Source organism: Lithobates pipiens, unplaced genomic scaffold, assembly GCF_037356315.1.
Source record: "Lithobates pipiens isolate NorthernLeopardFrog02 unplaced genomic scaffold, aLitPip1_a1.2 Scaffold_13, whole genome shotgun sequence".
In the NCBI taxonomy this organism is placed as follows: domain Eukaryota; kingdom Metazoa; phylum Chordata; class Amphibia; order Anura; family Ranidae; genus Lithobates; species Lithobates pipiens.
The window spans coordinates 67580795-67602104 of NW_027507718.1; the positions used below are offsets into that span (position 1 = coordinate 67580795).

At 43.3% G+C, this 21310-nt stretch overlaps 1 protein-coding gene across 6 annotated transcripts in view; it reads right to left on the minus strand.

Annotated features, from left to right (window-relative positions):
* The window catches only part of MTAP (methylthioadenosine phosphorylase), an 83216-nt gene that overhangs the window by 51756 nt on the left and 10150 nt on the right, over positions 1-21310 (minus strand). For 4 of the 6 annotated variants that reach the window (XR_013272167.1, XR_013272166.1, XR_013272165.1 and 1 more), the window contains exons 3-4: positions 17287-17345; positions 8689-8856 (exon numbers count right to left, since the gene is read on the minus strand). Coding sequence is in view for 3 of the 6 variants with exons in the window: in XM_077475160.1 (XP_077331286.1) it covers positions 8689-8856; positions 17287-17345 (227 nt within the window). In the remaining 3 variants the exon portion in view is untranslated. The remainder of the gene's footprint in view (positions 1-8688; positions 8857-17286; positions 17346-21310) is intronic. The other 2 variants (XM_077475162.1, XM_077475163.1) reach the window with 1 other exon arrangement.

Here is a 21310-nt window from a genome sequence, read left to right on the forward strand (position 1 = left end):
GGAGCCCACACACGGTCGGATTATCCGGCAACACGGTCCGATTGGTCATTTTCCGTCGGAATGTCTGACCGTGTGTACAGGGGCTAACACAACATGTGTTAATGCAACACACCTGAGTGTAATAGTCTGAAATGGCCCAAAAAAAAAAAAAAAAAGCTACCTTTCAATACTGGATAGAATCCATTAGGTCATTGGTTAAAGATGTTGTATACTCATTTTGTTTACTTTTACCTACAGGAAAGCCTATAATAAGGAGATATTCCCCTCGGTATGTGCCGCTGACTGCAGCTGCGCATGCGCACAAGGGGATTCTCGGCTGAAAGTCCGGCAGTGGCCGGACTCGGCCTTTTGCTTTGCAGGTGGTAAAAAAATAAAAAAAAACATTAGCGGGTTTACTACCGCTTTAAGGTGTCCTTTTATGAAGCAGTGAAATCTATTCACTGCTTCATTCTCCGGCATTCACAGAGGAGATCTTTCTCCTCTGTATGCCAGTTTATAAAGCGGAGTAGATCACTTCACCCTTGGAGGAGTGAAGCGATCTACAAACGCTTCTAACACTGGAGAACGGCTCCTAATACTGGAATCTCTTGAGACTTTACGAGATTACAGTACTAGAAATTCACCGATACACAGAGATGTCAATTTATTAAGCAGTGATAAATTATCACAGCTCAATACACTGACACACGGTGTGATTAATGTTAGTAAAATAAAGCATCCCCCTACATAATATATACATGTATACACACATTATATATACATGTATATACACACACACATATATATATATACACACACACACACATATACACATTATATATATATGTGTGTATGTATGTATATATATATGTATACACATAAATATGACCGGGGGACATGGTTACAGTGTTGGGGGGTCTGAACGAGGCATAAGGAAGTTAATTATCTTCCTCTTTCCTCCTCAGATCCCCCCACATTCTCTCTTCACTCCCCGATTCTCCACCTCTGAGCTGGTGAATCGGGGAGTGTGAATTCTGACACAGATCGCCAGTGAAGCGCTGAGATCCCAGCTTCATAAACTGGCCGTTACTGTGTCATTCAATGAGGATTCTCAGTGTGCGGGGATAATTGGTGGGAGAACAAGTTCAAACACTTCTCCCCCTGATTATCTCTGGTTTATAAACTGTTTATGGGCTGTGATCAGCGGCGATCTTCTGGATCCCCACTGATTACTGCTTCATAAACGGACACCTAAACGTAGTTTACAGGAAAATTACACTGTTCTAATAATGTTTGACTTTGCCAACATAACATCAGCTTACAAAGTATTTTACAATGGTGACACCTAGTGGATAGTATGAGTTATTTCATTCATTTTTAACCAGCATAACAACTTGAAGAAAATTTATATTTGAATGATTTAACATGTAGAACTGGTTTATATGATTAAATGTCAAATTTTTGACAAAATGGGAAAAAAGTTAGAAGCTCTGTCAAGTTTTCATTGCGTTCTTTGTCCCATCTGGGAAGGATTTATTTTATGTCCTGTACCAGTGATGGTGGTCACAGACAAAGGACCTTTCTCTAACAGGGAGATGTGATAGAGATAGGGCCTTTCTCAACGTGGGGGTCACCTTCACTTCTCAGTCCACTTCAAAGCCTGTGGTGGTTGGAAAGAAAAGGAGGGGATATCTACCCAGCAAAGACCCAGACAATAATAAAACCCTGACTGAGGTCCTAAATTTTCCCTGTTTCCAAAACAGCAAAACATGATTTGGCTAGAATTAAATGTTAACTACCCAGTTACAATTTTAAAAAGGTATATGATTAACTTTTAGAAATCATATTTCTACACTAGTTATTTTTTCCCTATATCTTACATTTCTACTGTTCTGTGGCTTAACTTTTAGCACTGATTTCTTTTCAATGCTTTTTTCTCCTTGATATTGCAGTGTCCTACTTCAAGATTTCCTTTTTATAGCAGTGTTGAGGACTGAGAAGAAGGTCCAATTACCTGTGAGAAAGGTAAGGAGCTAGTGGATACTCCACACCATATGTCATTCATAAAATGCACAGTGCATTGTGAAGCCTATGGTGTCTGCTGGATTGTTTTCTGTATAACTCAGAAAACAGGAGAGCCTGGTCACATAATTTTATAAGATCATGTGGCTCCCATACCTTTTTTTACCCCCATTAATGATGCAAGCAAAGTGGAAAATATTTATTAAAGGGGTTGTAAATCCATCCTATGCATGAAGGTGAAAAAACTTCTCACACTGAGCAATCCCCTAGCACCCTGTTGTACTCATTTGAACTAATTTGTTACCTCGGCGGAGACATAGATTGATAGCAGCGCAGCCATTGGCTTCCACTGCTGTCAATCAAATCCAATGATGCAGTGGCGGGGGGCAGGGCCGAGTCCTGCATCCTGTGTGAATGTACACAGATGCAGGACTCGGGAGCACGCATGCACGGGTGTCCATCTTAGGAGAGCCTTCTCCAACGTGGACACTTGATGCGGTGAGGAGCTACAAGCAGTGCCGGGGGAACAAAGAAATCAAGGATCGGGGGCCACACTGTGCAAATAGAACTGCACAGTGTAGGTAAGTATGACATTTTTTTTATTTTTTTATTTTTCATTTGTGTTTACAACCCCTTTAGCACAATGCTAGGCTTCATAAATTTTCCAGGTTTTTTTTCTATTTTTAAAGTTGCAGTATGCTCACTGTTTTTTTAAATCAATCCCTTATATTTCTCACCTTATTTAGGAACTATTCACTCATGCTTCTCTGCACCAATTACTGCAACTGAGCAACGTCTATTTCTCATGGAAACACGTGTACAAAGAACTAATACATAAAAATTAGTAGTGTTTCCGAGATCATTTGAGGAGCTGCTAGAGATTAAGCTTTAGGAAATGCAACTGACCAACTGCATGAGCCAAACTGTGTGTCGTCAAAAAAGGTTACTGGTTATTTGAAATACTAGAAGTCGTATCTTCGGCTGAAGGGGCAGCAAACAGATTTGTAGACGTATTTATTAAAGGAAAGAGCAAAGTATAGAAATCATAGCAACCACAATACATCTTTCAGTGATGTAACCAATAAAAAAAATCTGGTTGCTATAGTTTCTTAACTTTACCTGTGCTGTTAGCATTGCATAACTGAATACGAGTTGTTTTAGAGGCACCACCACCACTCCGTTTCTAAAGACTACATTTCCCTTAGTACATCAATACAAGCTGTGATTCCTGTACCGATTCCTGAACCTCCTCCTCTCAGGACCTCTGGAGATCAGAAGGCAGGCTCTTATGAAATGTGTGACACGGCAGTACCTACTCACAGGGTAGAGTGAATAAGTGTCAGAGAATTCAAGGAAGTGAATGTGTGGAGATCTTTACAATGTAAGTTTTAGTTCAGATTAATAGGAGTAGGCTAGAAATAATTGAACTACAAGCACCAACTTTAAAACTGAAGCTTCTATTTGAGTGCTATGGGTTTTAAAGCTTGCATAGAGCTCCAGAAGAAATGTTCAAGTATGTTCAGGCACCTCTGGGTGTCTGCAATTCATTTATATTACCAGCTTAAGCACTTCACTCAAGAAGTTGCAACCTTAAACAGCCGCCTGCAAAACCTTGTGGCCGAACCAAGCATCCGAAGATGAGCTCACATTAACCTTGTAAAATTTGGTGAAAGTGTGAACAGACGACCAGGTCGCTGCCTTACACAACAAATGTACTTACTAATGAATGAGTCGTCAAGGGACACTGAAAAAAGACAGCCAAAGCTGATAACTGCCCCTTAATGGTGCTTAATGCAAGTTTCTGATCTACTCCTCGCTGCAAAAACAGCAGGATCCTGGAAACTGAATATGTACGTGGACGCAACCCAATCTCCTCACACATGGAGATGTAGGCGTTCCACATACCTGGCTTTCAACAGCCATGCCGTTAAAGCCAGTGATGGTAAAGCAGGATGAAATATTAGACCTTGCAATAGAAGGTCCTCTCGCATTGGCAGTCGCCATGGAACATCCGCCACCATTCGCACAATGTTGGCGTACCAAGGGGAAATCAGAATTACCGGAATCCCCTCGGCCTCCACTCTGCAAAGCAGATGTGGTAAAAGTTTGAGTGGGGGAAAGGCATAAATCAGTCGATAATGCCCCCATGGAGCCAATAACGCATCTACCATGTCTGCCCAGAGATCCTTTGACCTGGCCACAAACCTCTGTACCTTCCAATTGAGTCAAGAAGCCAGGAGATCCACATCTAGCGTGCCCCACCTTAGGCAAAGGAGACAAAATACATCCGGATGTAGCGACCATTCCCCTTGGTCCAGCATCTGACGACTTAGGTAGTCCGCTTGCCAATTTTCTACGCCCGGAATGTACACAGCCGACAGAGCCAGCACGCGCCGCTCTGCCCACCACAGGATGTGAGCGACCTCCAGTGCTGCAGCCAAGCTCATTGTTCCTCCTTGATGGTTGACATATGCCCCCGCTGTGGCGTTGTCTGACTGGATCCTGACTGGACGACCCTCTAGCCTCTGTGACCATGTGGAGAGGCACCGCCTGATTGCCCAAAGATCCAGCATGTTGACTGGCAGGCAAGATTCTTCCTGGGTGCACCTGGCTGACTGTACGCCCCAAACTCCCCCCCAACCAGTCAGGCTGGCATCCGTTGTGATCACCGTCCAGTGAAGAGGAAGGAACGACTTCCCAGACCGAAGAGCCAGCAACCTCAGCCACCAGAGCAGGGAATCCCTGACTAGCTGGCTCACTCGAATTTGACAATCCAGGGACAACAGAGATTTGTCCCAACTTCACAGGATCTCCTTTTGCAAGACTGTAGTGTGGAATTGAGCATACGGTACCGCCTCGAAAGTGGCTACCATGAGACCCAGGACTCTAATGCAAAAACACAGCGACGACCACCTGCGGGACACCAACAACTTCACCGCAGCTTGAAGAGTCTGCAGTTTGTCCGAAGAAAGAAAGACTCTCACCTCCGAGGAGTCCAGAAGCAGGCCCAGGTACTCCAGGTGTTGAGTTGGCACCAACGCCGACTTCTGTAGGTTCAGTACCCAGCCAATCTCCCGAAGGGTTTGCATGGTGATTACCACATCCTCCCTTTATTCTGAGGCGGAAGCTGTCCTCAGGAGGAGGTCGTCCAAGTAACCCACGATTGCGATCCCTCGCTGCCTTAGCAAAGCCAAAATTGGTGCTAGCCCCTTGGTGAAGACCCTCGGTGCCAACGCCAGGCCAAAAGGGAGAGCTACAAATTGGTAGTGCTCGTCCCCGACTGCAAATGATAATTGATGCATATGGGGACATGCAAATATGCTTCCTTGATGTCCAGGGATGCCAGAAAATCCCAGATGGAGTGCAGCGACCACTGAGCGAACTGATTCCATCCTGAACCTTTGTACTTTCACAAAGCTGTTGAGGGCCTTAAGGTCCAGGACCAGACATACCCCTTCCTTCTTTGGAACTACAAACAGATTGGAGTAGAAACCCTGAAAACTTTCCCTGCATTGGTACAGGTACTATCACCCTGCACAGCAGCAGGTCCTGTACTGCCCCAAACAGGGCCTCCTGATGAGTCGGAAGAAGATGAAGGTTGGAGGGAAAAAAATATGTTTGACAGACAAGAAAGAAACTATCTTTGTACCCTGAGGAAACCAGTTTGCAGACCTACTGGTCGGAAAATAGGGCGGTCCATCGGGCTGCAAACTACCGAAAATGACCCCCCCCCCCCACCCAAGAGTCGGACGGGGCAAGCCTCCATGCGGTAAAAGATTTGCTCGCAGGCTTGTTTTGCTTGCGAAACCAGGATGCCTTTGTCCCTCAGCAGGCACCTTGTTGGACTGGGAACGCTTACCTGCCGACCCGGGCGGACGAAAAATGTGCATCTGAGCGGAAATGGAGGGCCCTTGCCTACGGCGTGGCTCCTTTCCTTTTCTGGACTGTGGGAGTAACGTACTTACCCCCAGTAACATTCTTAATAATGTCATCCAGCGAGGCTTCAAATAGCCTCTCTCCCTGGACGGGTAAGTCCACCAGTGCTTTCTTAGGTGCCTGGTCCGCAGACCAGCATTTCAGCCAAATCAGGCGACGTAGCACTACTGCTGATACTGAGGCTCTAGAGAGCAAGGAGGCCGCATCACAGACATACTTAAGGCCCTGCACCAATTGGTCCGCCAGCTCCACGCAGACCGGGGTAGCCTGTTGCTTCTCCAATTCACGGTGCAACAATTTAGCCCCTTCAATAAGCGTCTGAGATACCAGGGCCGTTGCTAACACTGGCCTCAATGCTGACCCCACCATGGTAAACATGGACCGGGCAACCGCCTCGGCCCTTCTGTCGGCAGTGTCCTTGAAAGCTGGAGTCCCTTCCACCAGAATCGTGGTTACCTTATTTAAACCTGCATACCTAGGGGTCAGCGATCGGAATAGATATCCATTTCTTCAGGAGACTCTCCTCAAAGGGGTAACGCACCGCCATGCGTTTCGGGACTGAAAAGGCCCACTGCGGTTTTCCCCATTCCTTGTAAATAAACTTATCAAAATAAGTTGGGTAAGTAAACACCTTAGATGTGCGGGCTGGCTTGTGGGACCCGAAAGGGACTGATACATCTGTAGATGCCCCCGCCGTATCCTCAATTTTTAGGGTATCCCGCACCACTGTAATTAGTGCCTTTTCCTGCGCTGACCCAGACACGGAGTCATCCTCACTGTCCAAACAGTCCTGATCCTATGATACATCAGAACAGGGGCCGCCAGTCACAGCGGGGCCAGAGTCTGAGTCAGAGCTTTCCCCAGAAGACGGTAGGGGGAGAGGGTGTTTTTTACCCCCCTTGCGCCCACACGCCACTTCCACCCTGGCAACAAAGGCCTCTGGGACTGCCGACAGAGCGTCCATAGGCACCGCAGGTGCAGGGCAACCAGTTGCAATAACGGGGGTGTCTGAGAATAAGTGCCAGCTTCTGATGCTATGCTGCCCCACACTCGCCTGTCACCACTTAGGGACCTAAGGCAAGTCACAAGAAAAGTCCACCCTCCTAGCTGCACAGACTGAGGGGCCCCCCACAGGACTCACCACCCTGACCCAGGTACTGCGCTGTGCTGCTGCTGTCCGCTCTCCCCTGTGTCATCCATGAGATGTCTGTGTGGTAAGCGCTCTGTTCTAGAAGGAAACAAGCACCCAGCGCTTGAGGCAAAACTACCTGAGTCTACTTAGAAAATGGGCGCCGGCCGCCTCAGCAAAAACATCTAAGGGCACCAAGAAAATCGCTTCTGAACTACTAGAATATGGCTGAAGGCAAAAAACTGGCTCTGGCTACAAAAAAATTGCTGTAGCCCCAGGAAAATGGCCACAGTGCATGCAGCAGCCTCCCCACATGTCTCACACAGCACGAACACCCCATAGTGGCCCATAAACAGAGGACGAGCGGACCCCCAACATCCAGCTAGCCCACTGCCAGGACCCAGAGCCCCCCCCCCCCCCAGAGGACCCCCGGCCAGGTACGTTCACCGCACCTCCATGTGCCCAGTCAAACAGCGGCGCATAGCATGGGGAGGAGGGAAGGGACAGGAAGAGAAGAAAGGGAGAATGAGAGACCCCCTAGTCAACCTCCAAGGGAATGCCCAGCTGCTCCATCCTGCCGAGACAGGTGGAACCATACTTACCCCTCCTGCAGGGACTGCTGAATGCATTCCACAGACAGACCCATCACCCGAGCAGTACAGGGTGGCTGCCGGCCACAGCACACTGTGACACAGACAGCAGTAGCCTGGTCATACGTGTGCCCCGGAGCATATAGGTCGCCGATCGCCCCTGGATTAGACGGGGTATGTCGTGGCTGACCCAGCGCGTAGCTAGGGCCTGCTCACGATCAATGGCCAGGCTGAGGAGACTACAAGGATCTATATTATCCAGCCTGTCACCCAGCCCGGCTGTTGATTGTAGATCACAGGAATCAAAAATGCAGAAAAAAGAAAAATTCCTAGGACCAATGGGCTACTGGATGCAGTGTGAGGGGTAATAGCCAGTAGGACCACCCCCTGGGTGGTACTGTGCAAGTGTTGCTGTTTTTAACACTTTCTGCCTAGTCTTCTCCTAAAAGGGCGATATAACTCTAAGGTCAAGAAGAGCTGCTGTGTCCATTAATGAACGATAGAGAAATACTGTGCAATTTTCTAAGGCTGGGCTCACACATGTCTGGTGCGAATTGTATATCTGTTTTCCCTGCAAATAAAAAAAGCATTTGTTCAGCTGTTCAGGTGCATTTTTTTTTTTTGCATTTCTAATGCAAATTTGCAAGGCTCAGGACTTTTTGTCACAGCTGCGATTTCAGTGCCGGCCAATACATAAATGGTGTCAACTCCTGTAGTAGGAGAGCAATCTATGCTGAAATCCTGAACGCAACTAACACAGAAGTGTTCCCATAAAACTCAATGAGCCTGGAATTCGCAACCTGAACAGCACCGCAGTGCTTTGAAAATGCTGTGTATGCAAAGCATATATGTGAACCGCTTCAATGGAAATCAATGTTATTTCACATGTTATGCGAGTCGGATATGGTTCAAAACGCATACAATTTGCATATATGTGAACCAAGCCTAAATTCTACAGGTGCCAGGACATAAATGTAAACAAGTTTCTACACGCAATAAAAAAAACATATCTTTTTAAGTTTCTACACTTACCTGTCAATAAACTGGTCAATTAAAACAACATCCCCAGGTTGAATTTCCTCTCTCAGTGATCCACAAGCCGTAGTGACCAGAATATGAGAGCAGCCTTCAGTTTTCAGAGCCCAAATATTGGCACGAAAGTTAACATTTGTTGGAGCAATTGTATGCTGTCTGCCATGTCTGAAAAAAAAAAGAAAGAGAAACAAAATAGATTCAACCACTTTCAAAAACATTAAGAAAACACATGTAGTAACATTTGGAAGGGAAACATCCATAAATCTTTGGGCAGTCAGAGAGGCAACTGGATGTGCTTTGGAAGAGTCAGTCTGGGTGGTCTCTAACGACCCAAAGCAGTATCTTACTCCATGTTAGACTTGCAACTATTGTCCAGTATTTCTGTAAATGTATATAAGCATTCAAGCTGGGATGAAGAGCCCCCAAAAATGCCTTGGCTGTTTTATCTTTTATTATTAAAAAGAAAATCTTACTGGACTCCCTCAAGTTTTGTGGAACAATTATATTTTTATTGCACTCCAGATTACTTCAGGGAGCCTATATGACAATGGTCATCAAGCCTGTCCTCAGGACCCACTAACAGGCCTGGTTTGCAAGATAACTAAAAAAATCACAGGTGATATAATTCGCTGCTCAGTGATTGCAGTATTCTAGTCTGCATCTCCTCAAGGTAATATCTGGCCTGTAAGTGGGCCCTGAGGACATGGTTGATGACCTCTGCTATAGGACACCTCCGGTGGACAGTGAGCTGCCTCTTAAAGTTGGACATTTGCCTATCCTGGGGTCCAGTATTCAACTAACACATATCCTTTCAGTCCATTTGGAGATATTCTTCTTGCAAATTTTGTACTAGCCTTCAGTTTTCACTGTGGAGGCAGTTTAGTTTACTATTTCTCAAAGATCTGCAAAAAAGTTATTGAAAATCCTAAAATCTAACAGTGACCATATTATATGGTTTTGGTAAATCTGAAGGAAAAAAATCATAAAGGAAATAATAGGTAAACATAGGTAAAAAATAAAAGGTGAAATAAAGGAATAAAGCCCAAAAACAAAAGCTAATGCAGCCACCAAATCAAAGGACTGGTAAGCTGTAGTATATTACATTTTGGGTTTTTTACCACTTTCATTTAAACAGCTATTGAACGACCCCACTTGGCACCACATCTTACCCTTTTAAGCATCAGGGGCAGGAGAGGGCAGGGTGATGCATCAACTTCTTAGCAGTAGTCAGTGTTTACATAAACTGTATGCCCAGACTTTTATGGCTCCTTACCCTTTGATATGCTCATGATTAGCAAATTGTTTGAAAGAATTAACAGAAAACTAAAGTTGATTTAGCTCAGGTTTATTAAATTTAAGTTCATAAAGTTTTTTTACATGCATGTACTATTTTACAAACGCATATTACCGCGTACTTCAATGCTTCAGAGTTTGCAAACCAACAGACTGAAGATCCGGATAAGCTCTTTTCCTCCTACAAAAGGAAGAGGGTAGAGCTGCGCGATTAATCACTAAGAATCGTTATCACAATCTTGAAAAGATTATTTCCTGATTCTTTCTATGTAGAGAATTCTCTCTGCTCTGCTAAAGCCAATTGCCATCAAAAGAAAGGAAAAAAAAAAAAACAGGGAGCCTGCCAAGAATCACAAATACTTAAAGAGGAGGTCCGTTTAAAAAAAAAAAAAAAAAAAAAGTCAGCAGCTGCAAACACTGCAGCTGCTGACTTAATAAACACACTCACCTGTCCAGGGCGCCCGCGATGTCGGCCGCCCGAGGCCGACCCGACCCTCGGCTCTCGGCGCCGCCATTCCCTCTAAGGGAAACAGGCAGTGGAGCTTTATGGCTTCACTGCCCGTTTCCTACTGCGCATGCGCGAGTCCCGCAGCTACTGCGCATGCGCGAGTCACGCAGCGCTTTCTGAATGGGACGCGCTGTGTTCTGGAACACACAGTTCCCAGAACACAGCGCGACCCATTACCCAGAAGACGCCGCGACGAAGAGAGAAGACAGAAGATCTCCGCGGAGGAGGAAGAGGAAGATTAGGAGAAAGTGCCTAGCAACAGGCATTTCTGGTAAGTAAAAAAAAATTTTTTTTTCATTTTATTTTTTTTTATATTTTTTTTGTTTTCAGGGTGGCCCTCCACTTTAAGTTTCACTGCTAAGTATAAACATTGTAACAAGTTGTCCTTTAGATCAAAAGGATACACTTTGGTGTGAAAATGAGGGGAATTAAAGTGGTTGTAAACCCTTACAACACACTTTGACCTACAGGTAAGCCTAGATTAAGGCTTACCTGTAGGTCCAAGAAATATCTCCCAAACCTACACGGTTTAGGAGATATTTACCGAAAGACAGGTACCGCTGTCTACAGCGCATGCGCACTGAGCGCGCCGCGGTCAATGTCGATATGCCGCGCGTGGCGGCTCCCGTGCGCATGCCCCGGGAGTGATGTCATTGCGGCTTCGCCGAATGACAGCAGCGGAGGGGCGAGACCCACCGAGAAGATGGATGCGCTGGACTACAGGGGACAGCGGTGACTTCGCTGGCTCCTGTGTCAGGTAAGTGACACATAATGGACTACTATGCGAGTAGTCCATTATGCTTTGCCTTTGCAGGGAATTAAAGAGGAAGTAAACTCATCAGGGTTTACTTCCTCTTTAACCACTTGCCGACCGCCGCACGACGATATACGTCGACAGAATGGCACGGGCAGGCATATGGGCGTATATATACGATCGGGCCCCCCCCCCGGTGCCAGCGGCAGTCGGTATCCGTACAGGAGCGATCCAGGATGAGGGGGCGGCCATTCGTTCATGGCCACCCCCTCGCGATCGCTCCTGACGAATGGAAGTGAGGCGTGACATCACTTCCACTCCTGTAATGTAAACACAGGCAGAGGAAGTGATGTAATCTCTCCTCCGTGTCGATATTTTTTGTTCCGGCACCGAGGAGAGAGGATCGGTGAGTTGCACCAACACGACACTACACAGTAGAACATGCCAGGCACACTCACACCCCCCCTTCACCCCCCGATTACCCCCCCCAATTACCCCTGCCCCCCCAGTCACAGTGACACCAATTGCATTTTTTATTTTTTTTTGCATTGGTGTCATTTGTGACTGTAATAACTGTTAGGGCAGTTAGGGTTAGCCCCCTTTAGTTCTAAGGTACCCCCCTAACCCCCCCCAATAAAGGTTTAACCCCCGTGATCACCCAACGTCGCCAGTGTCACTAAGGCTGGGTTCACATTGCAGCGGTTTATGAGAACGGATGTGATTCGCACCGCACTGCAATGGAAATCACATCCGATCTCTGTGCGATTCGAGTTCAGCCATACAGATAGTATGGCTGAATTTGCGTCGCACCCGCCGCAAATTCGCACGGGACCCTTTTTTTGGTCCGCAGCAGAATCGGATGGCATGGGTGTTCACACCATGCGATCCGAGTTTGCAGATCGCACTGCGATATGCGAACTGATCTGGGGGTGTCATTAACATTTCATTCATTCATATTCTAATCTGGTCAGGGGATAGAGATAGTCTAAATGACTTTTGTTCCAATCTGAATATGAATCAAAAAAATATTAAACTGGTATGGAGTATCAACGAGGAAAAAGCAACCTACTTGGATCTAGTGATTGAAAAAAATGGAAATTCACTAAGTACCCGCACCTATTTCAAAACAGTGGATAGAAATAGCTATCTCCCTATAGATAGCTGTCATCATCGAAGATGGTTGGATAACATTCCCAAGGGACAGCTAATCAGATTGAAACGTAATTGCTCCAATAAATCAATCTTTTTGGAGCAAGCCAATCTAATTGGTGAGAGATTTATACAAAAGGGTTACCATAGGGATTTTATTAAGGATCAAATAGAAAGCGTAGCATCACTGGATAGAGAGGTACTTATACAGGATAGCAAAACAAACGCTGAGAAACAAGATTTGGTACCCATTATTATGGATTTCAGTATCCAACATAAACAAATTGAAAAAATAATAAAGAAACATTGGGAGATTATCAAAACTGACCGTCATCTTGCCAATATTTTACCTGAAGTCCCAAAATTTGTTTACAGAAAATCACTAACGTTGAGAGATAGTCTGGCAAAAAATGTCCCTGACCCTCCGAAGAAACCTTTCTCCTTTTTTGAGGGAAAAGGTTTTTTTCCGTGCAAGAGATGTTACGCTTGCAGACATATTAGTGAAAAAATTAAAAAGAAGTCATTTAGATCTTCAGTGACAGAAAAAGAATACATTATTGAAGATTGTATTACCTGCTATACGGAAGGGGTGGTTTATTTATTAGAATGTCCCTGCAAGATCCAGTATGTAGGTAGAACAAAAAGAAAATTATGGAAAAGATTGAGGGAACACATTCAAAACATAAAGAAAGGTTTTGATAAACATAGCTTATCCAAACATTATACTAAGTTCCATAATAAAGACCCCACGTCACTTAAAATCTGTGGTATCCAAAAATTTATACCTCATTGGAGAGGGGCTAATAAGGTGATTAAAATCAGCCAAGCTGAGTCTAGATGGATACATGAACTTCGTACCCTCACACCACTAGGACACAATGTTGAATTTGATCTCAATTGTTTTATTTCTAATTTTTAAACCTTTTTTAGTATCTTAATAAGAGAATTTTATACATATTTTAGAAAAAAATCGATATTTTATTTGGTTTTAGGATTTTTCTATATATGATATATATTAGCGTTCATATCTACTGGTACTGTATGTAATTATGTTCATTTATGACAAATTATGGTGATTTCTCTATCTTTATGATATTTACAGTGATTTTTATGTATATATCTATCTATTTATTTTTTGGAGATATGGATATGATATTGAGATATTCCTTCTCATATAGTTAGTTCTAATAGAGAGGATCATTTATCATGTTGAATGATAATAGTAATATAACCCCTCTCTGTTTATACCATTATGGTTTTTTTTCCCTTCAATACTCTTTTTTGGATTCAAGCATATCAATCTAAAGAGCAATTTTATATTTGATCGCTAGATGTCGCTCTTCCTATTGAGTTTGTATTATTATTATGGTGTTATATATTCAAGCTTAGTAATTTAAAGCGCAATTTTATATTTGACCACTAGATGCCGCTCTTTCTATTCGAATCCATATATACTATTATGTCATTTTAAATTCAATTTATTTTAATCATTTAATGCACTCCAACTAGTGATCCACACATTTGGTTTATGTTTTAACATTTCTACTAGTAATATTATTGGAATATATAGATTGTGGATGCTATAGCCACTCTATTACTGTTTTAAAAAAAAGCGCTGCCGCCCTGAGTTAATATGGCGACGGCGCTCGTCGTATATAAATACCCATGACACCTACTTCCTGTTACCCTTTGAAAAAGTTACGTTCTGTAACGCAACGCGTCAGGGAAGGAATTCGGTGTCGGACCCATCACTTCCGGTTTTCGGCCGAAACCGGAAGTCCGCGTCTGCTGCACATTTTGCTGAGATCTTAAATGTAAGTGTGGATTTTACTGTGTCTTTCAATAAAATAGCGAAGTTACTGCACATGAGAGCCCTCTGTGTTTTTTTATCCTGTATGGCCTGGAAACCCTGGAGCTATTGGGAGGGCAAGTAATAGATATCCTCACAGTATCAGCGGTGAAGCAGGGTGAACAAAGTAGAAGCCAGCAGTTACCCTTTATACAGTGCCTGTATACCAGTTATTGGAGGTGAGAGGCTGGGGGAAATAGGTGGTGCACCCATTAAGCACTGAAGCTTGCAGTGATTTGGCACGTGTGGGAATCGTCTGATCACATTTTTTTGCATGAACTTTATCCATTAATTTTTGCAATGGCATCAGTCACTAATGCACTTTAATTATGGACTAAATATCAATCTACTTATTTATTTTTCACGATATTTCACTAGTATTTTTTTGGATATTCTATTATGTTTGTTTGCATCTGGATTGTCTATGTGGACTGTTTAGGTGTCTGAATATTTTGTCACGGATTTCTATTCACTATCTTTGCACGTCTATTGTATACACGTATATTTGTTTACATTTTTTGATATTTATTCATTACTTATTGTATTTATATTTAGTGTATATTATTTGATTCACATATATTTGAGATTATCATACACTATTTTTATTTAGCAATTTTTGGTAGCGCCGCATTTTTACTAATTTATATATCTATTCTGGTGCAGAGAACACTTTTTTATGCTGGCTGCTTCCTAGATACATTATTTCTTTCCTGTAGGTTATCTTAGGTGGAGCGCACTAGCATTTTCTTATTATATTAACATTTCACTGACACTCCCAGCAGTTCGCATAGGGCAGTGTGAACTGCCGCCGTGAGGCATGTGATGCGGTAACCCGCCGCGGATTCGTGGCGTTCCCGCATCGCTCCAGTGTGAACCCAGCCTAATAAGCGATCATTTTTCTGATCGCTGTATTAGTGTCACAGGTGACGCTAGTTAGGCAGGTAGGTATTTAGGTTCGCCGCAGCTTTTTATAGCGCCAGGGACCCCCATATACTACCGCATAAAGCCCCCTGATTGCCCCCTAGTTAACCCTTTCACCAGTGATCACCATATAACTGTTACAGGTGACGCTGGTTGGTTAGTTATTTTTTTATAGTTTCAGGGCACCTGCCATTTATTACCTAATAAAGGTTTAACCCCCTGATCACCCGGCGGGTGATATAAGTTTGAGGGTCAGATAGGGTCTGCGTCGCCCCAGGCAGCGTCAGGTTAGTGCCATTACCGCTAACACCCACGCACAAAGCATACACCTCCCTTAGTAATATAGTATCTGATCAGATCTATATTAACGTCGCCAGCAGTTTAGGTTTCCCAAAACGCATTGTTAGCGGGATCAGTCCAGATACCTGCTAACACCTGCGTTTAGCCCCTCCGCCAAGCCCAGACCAGCCCACCCAAGTGCAGTATCGATCGATCACTGTCACTTACAAAACACAACACGCATAACTGCAGCGTTCGCAGAGTCAGGCCTGATCCCTGCGATCGCTAACAGTTTTTCTTGTAGCGTTTTGATACAGTCGCTGACAGCCTAGGTGCTTTTTTACCTGTGAGTCTCACTAGTGTACCCCTAAATTTAGGGGTGTCCACTTTCCAAAATGGGGTCATTTGGGGGGGTTTGTGCCATCTTGGCATTTTATGGCCTTCAAAACTGTAATAGGTAGTGAGGAGTGAAGTCAAAAATTTACGCCCTTAGAAAGCCTGAAGGCGGTGCTTGGATTTCGGGGCCCCGTACGCGGCTAGGCTCCCAAAAAGTCCCACATATGTGGTATCCCCGTACTCAGGAGAAGCAGCAGAACTTATTTTGGGGTGTCATTTCACATATGCCCATAGCATGTGTGAGCAATATATCATTAAGTGACAACTTTGTGTAAAAAAAAAAAATATTTTTTTTTTGTCATTATTCAATCGCTTGAGGCAAAAAAATAAAATATTCAATGGGCTCAACATGCCTCTTATCAATTTCCTTAGGGGGTCTACTTTCCAAAATGGGGTCATTTGGGGGGGTTTTGTACTGCCCTGCCATTCTAGCACCTCAAGAAATGAGATAGGCAGTCGTAAACTAAAAGCTGCGTAAATTCCAGAAAACGTACCTTAGTTTGTAGATGTGACAACTTTTGCGCAAACCAATAAATATACAGTTATTGACTTTTTTTTTACCAAAGACATGTGGCTGAATACATTTTGGCCTAAATGTATGACTAAAATTGAGTTTATTGGATTTTTCTAATAACAAAAAGTAGAAAATATCTTTTTTTTTTCAAAATTTGCGGTCTTTTTACGTTTATATCGCAAAAAATTAAAATCGCAGAGGCAATCAAATACCATCAAAAGAAAGCTCTATTTGTGGGAAGAAAAGTACGCAAATTTTGTTTGGGTACAACATTGCATGACCGCGCAATTACCAGTTAAAGCAGCGCAGTGCCAAATTGTAAAAAGACCTCTGGTCATTGACCAGCAAAATGGTCCGGTCTGAAAGTGGTTAAACCACTTAACCTTTTTATGACATTTGTTCGTTTCAAGTTAAATATTTTTTTTTTCTAGAAAATTACTTAGAACCCCCCAAACATTATATATATATATTTTTGGGGGGGAAAAAATGACACTTTAATGAAAAAAAAAAAAAAAAACTAACCAGTAAAGTTAACCTAATTTTTTTTTGTATAACGTGAAAGATTTTATGCCACAAGAATCGTGGTTTATTCTAAGCAAAAAAATTGTGATTCTCATTTTGGCCAGGATCATGCAGCTCTAGAAGAGGGTTTGTGTGTCTGCACCTCCTCAAATGCCTTTAACGCCACGTGTTTCTATTTTTTATTTTATTTTTTTTAATCCTGCTTTTCCACTCCATACTCAAAGCATTGCAGTAAACCCTGGATAATTAAATGTGTTCTGGCCACCTATTGTCTCCAAGCAGTGAATTTTAAATACTAAAATCAAAGTAAAGATTTACCAGACTAAAAATAATTAAAATATTTGAAAGACGTGTATAACTTGCATTATTTTAGTCATGAACATGATATAGGAAATATACTTTAAAGTTACCTTGCAAGTAACACACAGTCCACATTCTTAATCTTTCCTAAGACCAAGGCATCAGATGGCTTGAAGGGGAAAAAAAAAAAAAGCATTGTTTATTGATTTCACAAACATCGCTTGGTATAAAATATGAGTGATTTTACTGTGACGTGTCTGGAATGCACTGGTATTTAGGCAATGAATCTCATTAATAATTTCTTTAAACAGTTCCCAAGTGACTGCTGTTTTGTTTAAAGGGAACCTGTAGAAAGTTTTAACATTCCCGAAAAAGGCTCCTGCTCCTTGCTGCAACTACATATGATCTTCACAATGCCTGGGGGTCCCCACATACACAAGCAGATTACCAAATGTATTCCCTGCATGGGACTTTAAAGGCAATTAATAGCACATAGATACTTAAAATATATATTATATAATGCCTTAAGGCTACTTTCACACTGGGGCAGTGAAGGTATCGGCTAATTTTAGTGGCGCTTTTCGGGCCGCTAGTGGGGGGGGGGGGCGCTTTTCACCCCCGTTATCGGTCGAAGGTGTTAATAGCGCCTGCAAAGCGCCACTGCCGAATCGCTTTGCAGGTGATTCAGCAGCACTGCCCATTCATTTCAGTGGGCAGGGCATTTTTACCAAAGATGCTGCTTGCAGGACTTTTTCCAACATCCTGTCAGCGCACCGCTCCAGTGTGAAAGCCCTCGGGCTGGAGTGACAGGAGAGGCACTTAACAGGCGCTTTGCAGGTGCTATTTTTAGCGCCAAAACGCATGTAAAGCCCATCAGTGTGAAAGGGGTCTTAAAATCCCATATGAGGAATACATTTGGTAATTTGATCTAATAGGGATGTGGCACGCACCAGAGTTAATCCACATGTCTGCAACCTCTGACCATCTCTTGTATTATGTCCGCAACCTCTGACCATCTCTTGTATCCTGTCCCAAGTCTCTAGCCATCTCTTGTGCCATGTTCGCAACCTCTGACCATCTCTTGTATCCTGTCCCAAGTCTCTAGCCATCTCTTGTGCCATGTTCGCAACCTCTGACCATCTCTTGTATCCTGTCCCAAGTCTCTAGCCATCTCTTGTGCCATGTTCGCAACCTCTGACCATCTCTTGTATCCTGTCCCAAGTCTCTAGCCATCTCTTGTGCCATGTTCGCAACCTCTGACCATCTCTTGTATCCTGTCCCAAGTCTCTAGCCATCTCTTGTGCCATGTTCGCAACCTCTGACCATCTCTTGTATCCTGTCCCAAGTCTCTAGCCATCTCTTGTGCCATGTTCGCAAACTCTGACCATCTCTTGTATCCTGTCCCAAGTCTCTAGCCATCTCTTGTGCCATGTTCGCAACCTCTGACCATCTCTTGTCTTATATCATGTCTGCAGTCTCTGAGGGGGGAGTCTGGAGAGGAGCCAAGAGTGGGAGTGCCGACAGGATGGGGATCATGGGAGAAGTAAAACGTGTGGACTGTGGAAAGGAGATTATAGGATAAAACCAGTCACCAACCTGGAGCCGTCTAACTGAGCCCTGCACAGTGCACCTGAGAGGAGGTCAGTGACAGCACCGGCAGGCAAGTCTGAGGGGGAGGAGTGAATACAATAATTTAAGGGGGGACTGAAAGAAAAGTTTCCCCTTTATATCAGTAACCCCCCCCATTCTTTCTGTGGAAGGTGCTCTCTGGAAACCAGAGGTCCCCCCCATGTTCCTGGGGTGCCCCTTGAAGATGGACACATGGAAATAATGATGTTATGATGGTTTTGATGTTGGGTTGGTATAATAATGCTAAGGGTCTGGTTTGACATTTTTTCAAGTCCGGCCCTGGTTGAGGCATTATATAAATAAGAGAAACTGTTCTGGAAGATATGAACCTACAAAATGCTCACAAAACTCTAATTTACCTGTCTGTGACTGGCTCACTGCAAGTCCCTACTTAGATACAAGTTACATTTCGAGCAACTCTTCTTGAACTAAACAAAAAGTGGGGTAGAAAAAACGGTCTTTATATTTTAATCAGTTTTTTCTCCTTTGGGGGGCATTTAATGACCTGGAAGGATTTGCCCTCTTAATGACCAGGCCATTTTTTGCGATAAAAAAAAAAAAAAAAATGATTTCTACATCAGTTTAGGTAGAGCTGCATGATTTTGGCCAAAATGAGAATCACGATTTGTTTACTTAGAATTAAAAGATCACGATTATTGCAACATAAAATCTTTCACATTATACAAAAAAAATGGGCTAACTTTACTGGTCAGTTTTTTTTTTTAATTATTAATTAAAGTAATAAAAAAAATGCATTTGAAAGACCGCTGTGCAAATACAGTGTGACATAAAATATTGCAACAACCATAATTTTATTCTCTAAGGTGTCTACTAAAATAATATATATAATGTTTGGAGGTTTTAAGTAATTTTCTAGCAAAAAATAAATAAAAAATGTACTTGAAATCAGCAAATGTCAGAAAAAGGTTTAGTGTTTAAGTGGTTAAACTTTTTTCACACAAAGTGTATTCCATTGACAAATTGTTACAATGTTTTTTTTGTTGCAATAAGCGTATATTAATTGATTTGTGCAAAAGTTACAACGTCTACAAAATAGGGGATAGATTTATGGCATTTTTATTATTATTTTTTTCTAGTAATGGCGGTGATCTGCAATTTTTAGTGGGACTGCAACACTGCGACGGACAGATTGGACACTTTTTTGGGACAAGTGATAATCGATTTATACAGCGATCAGAGCTAAAAATAGCCACAGATTACTGTATAAATGTCACTGGCAGGGAAAAGGCAGGGAAGGGGTTAACACTAGAGGGTGATCAAAAGGTTAAGTGTTCCCTAGGGAAGTGTTTCTAACTGTTTGGGCAGTGTACTGACTGGAAGAAAAGAGAGATCGCTGTTCGTGATCACTAATAACAGCATGTCTCTCTCTACTTCCCTGCCAGAGTAGGGATCTGTTTGTTTACATACACAGATTCTCATTCTAGCTCTCTGTGGAGTGATCGCGAGTGGCCGGAAGACATTGCGGCTGCCAGCCATGCGCAATCAGCTCTGGCGTCACAGGCACGCATGCCCCCAATTGCTCTGAAATTGTCCGATGTACACCTACGGCGATTCATGCAGACGTGCCAACCTGGTCGGCAAGTGGTTAAAACTGAAATTTCCCTTGTACAACAATGGGACTGAGTTTCTCCTCCAGCAGCTAGCTACAATTTCTCTGGACAGAGAGCTGCAATTTCATATTGTATTTGCAGTACTGTGATCAAATCTGGTATTAAAGTATGGGCTAAGCACATGACTGAAAGGGATATGCCCACCTTTAAAAAAGGCAGAAAAAAAAAGGGAAATATTTAGCTTCTCTCCATATTCCTCAAGAAATACTGTATCAGACAACTACATAAAAAATTGTAGATCATTAGGAGCTCATAAGATTAAAGTGATTGTAAAAGGCAGAAGCTTTTTTACCCGAGATCCTGTTCACACCTGAGTGATTTTCTACTTGAAGCTCTAAAACACTCAACAAGACAAATCCCATTTATTTCAATAGCCCCTGTTCACATCTGAGCTTTCTTTCGCCTGTCACTCAAAAAAGTACACAAGCTTCTTTTTGGCAAATTACAAGCGTTTTCGGCCTCATAGACTTCAATAGAAACGCCTGACTTGTGCGTTTTAACAGCAGCTCTCCTCCCCTACTTTTCTCTCGCTCTCCTCCCCCTAGTGCTTTCTATTGGCTGAACAAAAATGCCTGAAGCTGTAAAACACTTGCAATATGCTTCTAAAACCCTTTTAAAAAGCTGCAAAACCGCAAAAAAAATAACGCCTGAAAAACGCAAGATTCTATGTCCCTCCGCAGCCCCTGCCTCACACGGCAGATTGATACCACTGGCTACCGCCACTATCAATCAAATCTTCTGAAGAGGGAGCGAGGGGTGGAACTGAGCTCCACTGTCTGTCTATGGACGCAGACAGTACAACTCAGGATCGAGCCCGCAGGTGTGCCATCATAAGAAGCCGCTTCCTATGTTGGCACACAAAGAAGAGTAGGAG